Source organism: Amblyomma maculatum, chromosome 1, assembly GCF_055883805.1.
Source record: "Amblyomma maculatum isolate TAMU_Amacu chromosome 1, ASM5588380v1, whole genome shotgun sequence".
NCBI classification, from domain to species: Eukaryota; Metazoa; Arthropoda; class Arachnida; order Ixodida; family Ixodidae; genus Amblyomma; species Amblyomma maculatum.
Genome location: NC_139344.1, coordinates 326,021,856 through 326,031,855, shown reverse-complemented (window position 1 = coordinate 326,031,855; position 10,000 = coordinate 326,021,856). Strand labels below are relative to the sequence as shown.

The 10,000-nt window shown below is 45.9% G+C and overlaps 1 protein-coding gene across 1 annotated transcript in view; it reads right to left on the bottom strand.

Moving 5' to 3' along the window:
• LOC146207344 (SEC14-like protein 2) overlaps positions 1-8,345 on the bottom strand; it is a 32,476-nt gene extending 24,131 nt beyond the window's left edge. Inside the window, exons 1-2 of the mRNA XM_084586422.1 lie at positions 8,292-8,345; positions 5,943-6,012 (exon numbers count right to left, since the gene is read on the bottom strand). Of these exons, the coding sequence (XP_084442548.1) occupies positions 5,943-6,012; positions 8,292-8,345 (124 nt within the window). The remainder of the gene's footprint in view (positions 1-5,942; positions 6,013-8,291) is intronic.
• Positions 8,346-10,000: the final 1,655 nt, after the last annotated feature.

The window sequence follows — 10,000 nt, the reverse complement described above, 5'->3', positions numbered from 1 at the left end:
AGATAATATTCTCTGATGGTGGCGTGGAGAGAGTCTCGACCCGTCCTCCAAGGACCTGGGCCAGGGGATGAACGGAGTTTCACGGGCGAGCTGGAGCATTTGTTATTGGGGCCGCCATAGTGAAGGGCTGGGATCTATTTATACTACCTGTGCTCTAGAAAGACGCCACTTCTGTCATTGTAAACGCCCAAACTTATAACGACAGATATGCCTACGATATAAGTACGCTGTTCACATCAATGTGATTTTTTAGTCCATTGTTCTACTAGCAAGGCAGCTGTGTTTCAAACCGTCAGATAAAGTTAATTATCGTTTCCTTCTCTTTGTAGCGCACTCCTGCTTAACGTACTGCTTAGTTGCTGGTTCGTTGTGCATAAATTCAAAGAAAATAATAATTAATTCGTGTTCCCTGACGGTGAAGCGCAGTAAAAAAGAAGAGCCCTTAATGAAGTATAGTGAGAAGTCGAGAGCCTTCTGAGATATTAAGTGCAAGAGATTTACATTAGACAGAACATATCTGAAAGGACTTAATTGGCCCCGTGATAAACCTAGTATCGACGTTTGTGGTAGCCATGTTGGTGCCTGACTATCGCCACCACCAGTGCAACATCCGTTGCCATCATAAACGACATGTCAAGTTCACGCCATGCATGTTGATAGTGCCGGTATAATACAAGGATGTCGACGGTAGCGGCCATGCTGATATGACAACAATGAAAAGACCAATGAATCTTGTATGAGACCTCCGCGAAACTGCGCTCATTTCTTCTTCCTCCATCCCGTACTGCGCGTGCGTTTCTTGAGCAAGCAAGACAACGCGAACGCATCGGGCAGTTGATATGTTTGATTGTTGGCTAAGCTCTGGAAGTCAAAATGCTCTTCCGTCAGGTTTTAATCTCCCTCTGTCGGCATTCTTCCGAATGAATCTGTAGCATGTGCTGCAAGGCTGAATGCACACTGTCGCTCCATTCAAGGTCGGCATTTCGTAACTCACGTGAACGTCGGTGATTGTGCTTATTACTGATCGGTGGTGAAATTCCGATGGCACGAAGTTCAATTTGCAAGCTGCAGCGTCTGAGTATTTAATCGTTTATTTTTTTGTTTACTGTAGTGTCCTTGATCAATTAGGTTAAAGTTACCAAATCAATATGTAAAAATATAAGCGAAACGCTGTGAAGATTATTGTGAATCCTAAATACATCCCCAATTAAAAAATGCAATTGAAGTGTTAATAAAATATTGAGGCGCTAATGTAGATAAGCAGTAAATGCAGGAAGAACCAGTAAAATTTTGTCTCTGACAGGATATTTGTCGGTTACTTAATGCAGTTTAACGTCGTGAAACAGTTCAGGCTATGAATGACGAGGTAGTTAAGGGCTCCAGATGATTTATACTACTTGGGGTTCTTTATTGTTCACTGACACCGCACAGGACACCAGGGCCTTGCGCTTAGGTTCTATAAGCCCGGCCCCCGGCTCGGTATTTGGGCACACTAACCACTGAGCTACCGCGGTGGGGTCATACAAAATATGTGCACGCGCAGATATGTACGGGCGAGATAAACACTGTCATGATCACCTAAACCGCTCATCGGTTCTCCGCTGAGCAAAGCAGAAAGCACCAGGCTTTAACGTCAGAGAGGAATTAGCCGCTGCACAAAAACGTGTATCCCATGAATAACTGAGAAAAACCAACAAACAAACGACCGCAACGAACTGAACATGATGTTTTCACATTGCATTCTTCTTTTCAAGTAAAGATATATTGGCTACAAAAAGAATAGATACATACATACTAATACGTAATATTGCCACATTCCTAACCACCTTCGTAGCACCATCACGAGGCCAGACTGCATTGCCTGACATTGTGTCGAGTATTATTCGGGCTAATGGCCAGTGGTTTTTAGTCTTCTTTTCTCGACCTCCTCGCTGCCTTCCGCGTCCCATGACGGCTAAGTGAATCTACCTTGGCTCCGTCAATTATTTTTTTCGGTTACATATTTGGTGTAGCCGCGCGGAGTATTGTCCCATGTACACTGACAGAGGGCGCCATTGAAACCAGTTCTGAATGCGCGCACACTGCACACGCCCACAAGGCGAGCCTGCGTCTGCGAGGCCTACAGCCAGAGTTCAGTGGCCTGACTTTCCTCGGGCAGTCAGAATACTCAGCACTCTCGAACTTCCCCGCCTTTCGTTCTTCACACATCTCGGTCGCTACTGTCGTCCCACGGTGATATGTTTCAGGACGTTGAAGAATCGTTGGCCAGTTTCGACGGTGTGGGGGTATTCAACCAGTGGGACGATGAGAAGCGGGTGAGAAACGTAAACTTCGCACTATATCATTCGACGAAGATCTGGTCAGGAATTGCAAATCTTATTTTACTATCTTATAGGCTTTTCAGTGAGATTTTATGGCGATTTTTTGTACCAGTTAAAGGAAAGATAAGCCTGAAATCGTTCTGCACTCGAGATCTCAGCAGCGGAATGACAGCCTCGCGATATGTTCATTCAATACATGATGCGACTTTTAAATCTGCCCGATCCTATTTTTCCCGAGGCCAAAATATATGCTTCTTAATGCAGGATGTGGAGGACCAGTTTCTTGACAGACTCGTCTGTGACCCTCCCATAACTGTGCCCGTATTTACATAAGAGGCAACGAGCATGGAGAAAAGTTTCGACGCCATGGACGGGGCCAGATCCGCACAGCCGGCGACCATGTGGTGACTCCGATAGGTGTCTGCACATGCCATATATATATATATATATATATGCGCAGCGTCTTTTACGGACTGCTAACGACGATCCCAAGCAACGCAGGACTAAGCTACGAGTCTTTGATGATCGCGTGTCGATATAGTCAGAAGCCAGCATGTTTGTAACGGTTGAGTGCGATAACGCCGACACTCGTGACATCTGTCTCGCAAACATGTCGCTGCCCTTGGCTTCGTCAAGTTTGTGTAGCTTGAATTAGCGGACCGAAGTTTTGGCAACGAATTTCGGTTGTAAAGCGCAACATTTGGCGAATAGCACAGCGAATTCGTATATTGAAGAAATCTGCTAATGCGCCGGACAGTACGCATTGCCAAAAACCGTGAGACAGTATAAAAAACGACTGCTTCAATTAAAAAAGATGTCAACGCAAACTTTCTGTCTAATAAAAAACGTTGCCTGGGGGCATTATCGACTTTTTCCGAGACAGCATCTATGGTTAGAGGTGCACTGCTTACAAAACATCGAATTATAATCGACGAAAGCGAGACACAATTATGCAGGAGCCTTTTCGGGCCTGCCTCCTCAAAGTAGCGGGATGCAATTCGTCGCCAAGTATAAGAAGTGCTCCAGGACAGCGTGATACAACCACCGTCGAGCTCATGGGTGTTGTTGTTCTATAGTAGGTAATATGGGACCGTGCGGTTCTGCATTGACTGCCGACGTCTTAACAATGTCACTAGAAAAGACGTTTATTCTCTGCTGCGCATAGATGACTCCCTAGACCGGCTGCGCTAAGCCAAACAGTTTCATCGCTAGAGTTGCAGAATGTTTATTGGCAAAATGAGATGGACAAACGTGACCGGGAGAAAATCGTCTTTATTACCGTGGACGGTTTGTGCCGATTCAGTAAGCTCACTTTCTGCCTATGCTCGGCTCCTGCAGCCTTCTAGCCGCTGACGGACACTGTGCTTTCCGACATTAAGTGAAATTTCTGCTCACGTACCTGCAGGATGATGATGTGATTTTAGACGTTTTCAAAGAACGCCTAAGGTGCCTAAGTTGAATGGGGTTTTCGAAGCCAGTCGTTCGTTTGGTGTCTCGCCTGAGCCAGAAAATTGTCACTTCGCTTTCCAAAAGCTGAAGTTTCTGGGCCGGATATTGAGCGCTAAGGGCATCAGCCCACACCCCGATAAGATAGCCGTCGACGCTGCTTTCCCAATCGCTACCGGCAAGCGAACTTAACGTCGTTTTCTGGGTTCAGCGTCTATTATCGGCGCTTTATGAAGAAACTCTCCGGGATAGCGGAGCCCCTAAACCGCTTCACAAAAGATAAAGGACTGTTATTCTAGAACCGGGAGCAAAAACAGGCATTTGGAAGAACAAAGAACTCATCTCCAAAGTACGCCCCTACTTGGACGCTTTGACGAGGCAGCCGACACAGGGAACTGAACATACACGCAAGTAACGTCGGCCTTGGTGTGGTCCTTGTGCAAGAGCAGGATGGCGCGGAACAAGTAATTTCTTACGCCAGCCGTACCTTATCGTGGTTCTAAGTGAACTGTTCCACTATCGAAAAGGAATTCCTGGATATTGTGCGGGCAGCGGCGAAATTTCACCCGTATTTGTATGACCGGCCTTTCCGAGTAGTGAGCGATCCCCACTGGCTGTGTTGGCGGACCTCAAAGGTTCCTCAAGCCTCAAGGCGGCTTGCTCGCTGGAACCATTGACTGCAAAAATTTGTTGGCACAGTCCGGTATATATTAGGGAAGAAGCACAGTGATGCAGATAGTTCTTTCCACGCTCCTCTACAGTGCAGCAGCGTTGAGTTCTAAGACGATTCTGTTTCTTTTTTTTTTTTTTTTTCTGGCGCTATCTCCATGTCGGTTTTGATATAACGATAAAGAGACGACACTGAACTACGATCCCTCTTTGAGTATCTTTAAGGAAGCGCTCAGACGGCGTCCCGAATATTCTCGCACGAACTGTTATCGTCCTATTTACGAGGCGACATTTTGCACAAAAGGAATTGTAAGGGCCGTCGGAAGCTATCTGCTCGTCGTACTCAAGGGCCTTCGAAACGATGTCCTGCAGGCATGCCACGATGAGACTTCTTCTGGACACAAGGGTCGTTCCCAAGTCTTAACACGCACAGTACAGAAGTATTACTATCCTATACACTCACTGCAGTTCGCTATACGTCCAGGAATAACTCAGGTGAAAACAAATGCAGCGAGGTCAAAATTATTATAATCCTTCCAGCGATAGCAGAAATATAAAAGGTACCGCGAGCACTGTAGAATTCACGCGACATGCCATTTATGTTGCAAAACACAATATTCAAAGCCATAGTTAGCCATGAACTCTTGGAAAGAAAGCTACCTGGTATGCGGGTCAATTATATGCGGAGAAAGAAAAAAGGAATCGAAGTTTACAGTGTAAATGGTGCCTTCAGGGAGTCTTCTTTTATCCAACTTAAAGGTGTACTGCGAAGTGCTTGCAATGCACTTTGGGAATGTTTCCGTGAAAACTGGCATGCATGCTGAAGCCGACCATACTGCTGAGTTTGGGCCTCAGCCATAATCTTCCACCTTTTCATGAGCGATTGCTTTACTCGCGACGTTCCACAAAAGACATCAATTGTTCAGATTTTGCCCAAAAAGCTCAGCTTAAGGACAAGTTATCTTCTTCACCAAAACAGACAGATAAAAGAAAGAACTGCAATATAAATAGCACTCTGTTTCATCGATGTGTATATGTCAGGAAACTTTGTCAGGTGTATTCGGACGAATACAGAGTAAGCTGTCCCCACAGAGATAAGGCATTTTTTTCTGGATTAATCTTTAAAAATAATACTTTTGCCTTATCTGTCGTTAAAGATGACCTCATATATATATGCAGATGCCTAATAATCGGTGATGTCACAGACGCTTTGACGGCTGACCTCCCACGGCCTTCACACCGCAGGCCGGAGCAGAATCGTGCAGGCTCTCGTCTGTGCTCTTGGTTATCCAACATGGCGGGGGCTGCGACGTCAGTACATGCCATTGCTCGGTGTGGACACTTTCGGCATTGAACTTCTTTCTGCCATGAGACATGCTTACTATTTGGATTTGGTCACTGAGTTACTTATCAGGATTCACACAACATCTCATGAACGGAAGAACGCGTTTTGTCGCATTGCTCGTGGAGAATATGCTGTGACCCGCGATTCTCGTGGTCTCTTACCTCGTAGCCAGCGCAGCAGGAAGGCATCTGTATCCGTCGGCCTCTTCACATCAGCCAACGCATCGCGGAACTGCGCACCAAACAAAGATGCTGAGTGTCAATGCTTTTATATAGAGAGAACTTCAAGGGTTCGAGTACCAAAGTATGGTCAAGGGTTCTAGTCATAAACTGAGGTCGAAAGGTGCTGTTGTATGTCGCCACTATATCGTCTTTTCTTTCTTCACACCTTTTTTTTTTTTTACATCCCTGTTTTTTTTTTAATTGCGTTTTCTTGTTTTGGGCGTTTGACTCATTTCCATTTATCTTAAAACTGGTTTAAGCCCGTCAAAGCTTTGGGGGTCTTCGCTCCCTCTATCTTTATTTTGCTGTTATTTTTTAATTTTTCATGAGAGAACAAATAAATATTGTGGACAACACTTAAGCTCCGTCTTTAAGAGCATGACTCGATAGCGTAGGCTACCAGCTCACATGTAAATCCCCGCTTTAATCAAGCCGTATGAACGTGCCTGTGTGGTCTATAGGGGTAAGGTTAATGCAAGGGTCCTGGAAGGCTGATTTTAATATCATCCTCCTGTTTTACAGAGATGCCCAAGTTGACAGCTCCTGCCAAACATAACGCAGGCAACTCTACGTCCAGTCTGTGCACGGCCATATCAGCTTCAAGCGCCATTCTCGTGATTTTTCGCTCACAACGCCAACGCTGTATTTTTGGTGAACGTGGACCTTTAACGCTATTGGGCTAGAAAGGTAAAGGGTGTCATCGCACAGGCACTGCATCAGGCATGCGTTGACTAATCACACAAGAATAGACTATAACGGCCTGCCACTTCGTGTTGATTAAACAAAATCCTTCCGCCATTGCCGCTGAGTTTTCTACGAGGAGAGTTCAGTGATATTCGACATTTGCATTCAAACCTTTTTATTAAGTCGCAAAACGGTATATTTTCGCATTTAGTGACAGTTTGTGCAGGTATATTTCTAAGAAGCAAATAATTATTTACCTAATTTTGCCCTGACAGGATGTTTTTAAGCAACCGATAGACTATACATTACTTGCACCACTTCGTTGCAGTAGCGACTGCAGGCAGGTTAATAAGATAGTTTATTAGCCGACCTACTTAACAGCTCTGACTTCGCTCTCCCGTACTTCCGGCTGGTACACCAGATGAAATGTGCGCTCATCGTATTCGACAGAGAGATCACCAAAGCAGTCGGCAAGTGGGGCCGCCTGTACAGCATCCGCTTTAGTCCCAGGCGGCATGAAGAAAATGGTGCACTGGGGAAGAATTACACATACTAAACGTTGAAGTCTTATTTAGAAATAACGCGTTCTAAACTACTACCTGACTGTAACAGCGTCCAATATTATACCGTAATATTACTGGACGAAAGGGAAGAAATGCAGAACTCCCCGCGCGGGCCCGAACCCTGGAGAATAAATCCGTTGAGTACATAGAGATGACGGAAATTACATAAGCTTGCGCAGCTGCAGTACAGAGGACTCCAAAAGGGCCCAAATTTGGCTCAAGCGGCCGGTGCTCGCCCAAGGAGCACTACAGAAGAGCGCGTTCGCATGTGCACACAATGCTCAGACTCCCATTTTTCTCAGTCCGTCAGTATAATAGCGAAAGAGCCGTGATGACTGCGGTGATGCCTCAGAGCATTAATAAATTGAAATAAAACAGTTGACGGCAGCGAGTGGGTTTATAACCAGGGGTGGTGCGAACTCATCAGCTTCGCTGGCCACTGGTCCGTCGCCGTGTGTTTCTTCTTTCTTGTATGATTACCAGTTAAATCACGTGATTTTACTTATAGGACTCAGCCTACAGAAGACGCGCATATTGGATCGCAAAATGGAATCTCTCGCCCAGGAGTTACCTAAACTGAACTATGCTCTAGCTAAAAGGCATTTATGACAAAAATGACTTTCCACCAGAATGTTTTCCCCTTTTTATGCAATGTGTACCTCTGCCGTACCTTTATTCCTGTTAGTCATCGTTCATGTCAAGTCGTGCTGCTGCAGCCATACTGGCTGACTGCTTTGTAAATATTCCGTACATACATATATAGCTTTCCTGTACGTATGGCTAGCATTTCCTCCGCATCAATAAAACTCATCGCCCTAAATAACCTGCCTTTTAACCAGGGCAGCACAATTCCCACGATTAACGAAGGTAACAGTTAAGTAAAGTGACTTTCCTGGCGCATGCACCTACGTAGTATTTAGCGATGGTAATAAAGTATTAATTATCTTTCGAGATTTAGTTTAATGAGCTAAAAAAAAGTCCTTCGGTGTAATGAAGACTGAACTCAAAGAGTAGAGCGTCGTGCGTTTGTTTTGTGACATACCTGTACTAGGGCCTCTTGCTGGCGCTCGCTCAAGTCACCGATGTATCCACTCATAGTTCCCACTGCTGGCGAAGACACCTGTCGAGTGATTGCCGTGAGCTGATCGCTTCGCTGTACACAAAGAGCGACGAGGTCTGTTTGGCGACGCGAGTATCGAGAGATAGTTGCGGCCGGCGGCTAGAGGCCGCTAGGGAGAAAGAGAGAGACGTACAGGTTGTTGTATTTGTTTCTTAATTACGGCATCCATTCCTGTCATCAAGGCCGCCGCGACCGACCGACCACCGTCTCGTTCACCTTGCGCGCCGGTTTTTAAAACCGCGCTGGAAGCGACGTTGCACACAAAGCGAGGGAACGGTTCTCTCGCCGTCAGTCTTTACACTGTCCTCTCTCAGGCCTATCTCACTTTCCTCAGGCGATCCTTCACGTGCGAGATCCTTCAGCAGCAGTGCGAGAAAACAACCACAAAAACAGAAAGAGATGAGCGCGAGCGATGCTGCGTGTCGCAGCTGAAGGCTCGGTATACGAAATGCTCTTACGGACCACAGCAGCAGGTGAGTGCGTCACAGCACGCTCGCGGGCTGTTTATCGAACGATTGGCTGAGCAGCCACGACTAGCCGAGGTTGTTATATCAAGCACTGTGGTGACGCTAAGTCACGATTTTCGTGAAATGGGGGAAAAGGTCAAGGGTGGAAAAATATAGCGATTCCAAAATCTATTCCATTCCCTCGGCGATGACGTGAAAATTGCGTATGAGGTGACGACTACTTACTTCTGACGTCCTGTGACGTCCTGCAACGCAATCTTATTGTGCACAGATTCCAATTTTAACCGGCCAGTGACAAAGAAGGCGATGGAATGGAATCGTTATATTATTCCACCCCAAAGGTCAGTCTACATCTGTCTCACGCCTCCTGCTAAACTTCGCGAAACCTGCTAGGGTCTTCTTTTAAAAAGGTAGACCTGTAAAAATGAAGCTAATGGAAATTCGTAGTCACCTACCTGTATATTCTTGCGTGCATATTGTTAGTACGCCGAAGGTGCTTTCCTCTAGTCATCATGAAATGCAGTAATGCCGTTTGCGTTCGACTACTGAACCGGGCGACCCTGGGTTCGATCCCGATCACCGCGGACGGTTCCAGTGGAGGCTGTATACGCGACGCGTCCCTGTACCGTGCGGTGTCACTGCACGTTAAAGAAAATTAGGGAGCCGACATGTTGCAACATGTAAGCTCCCTAAAAAAAAATAAAAAATCTTAGGCGCTCGAAATTGTCGTCAGCCCTCGACTGTGCCGTCCGTCGTGCCCTTGGCCGCTTTAACACGTTACACCCCTTAAACCAAACCTACTAAATTTCGCACTAGAGTAACTCCAAGACTGCCGAGTTGCGATTCCTTATAAGCAAGTGATCATAATCGCCAGCAGTTAGGAACATCGTCCGTATACGGAAAAGCTTCGGGACATCAATCAATCAAACAATCAATCAAGCGATCTTTATTTTGCACGAGCAGAAAGGGTGTTTGAAGAAAAAGCTCCTCATTTCGCAGTTTGACGAGGTCCCAGTCACCAGTCCTATCATATTATATCCCATTACACGCCGTCTTGTGTGCTCGTTGACAGCAGGAGATATTCTGCTAAGTTTTGGCATACATGCGCGATTATCTGGGCCTTCTAAATATCGAGTAATATTATCAGCGATTCGGTCTTAGGTT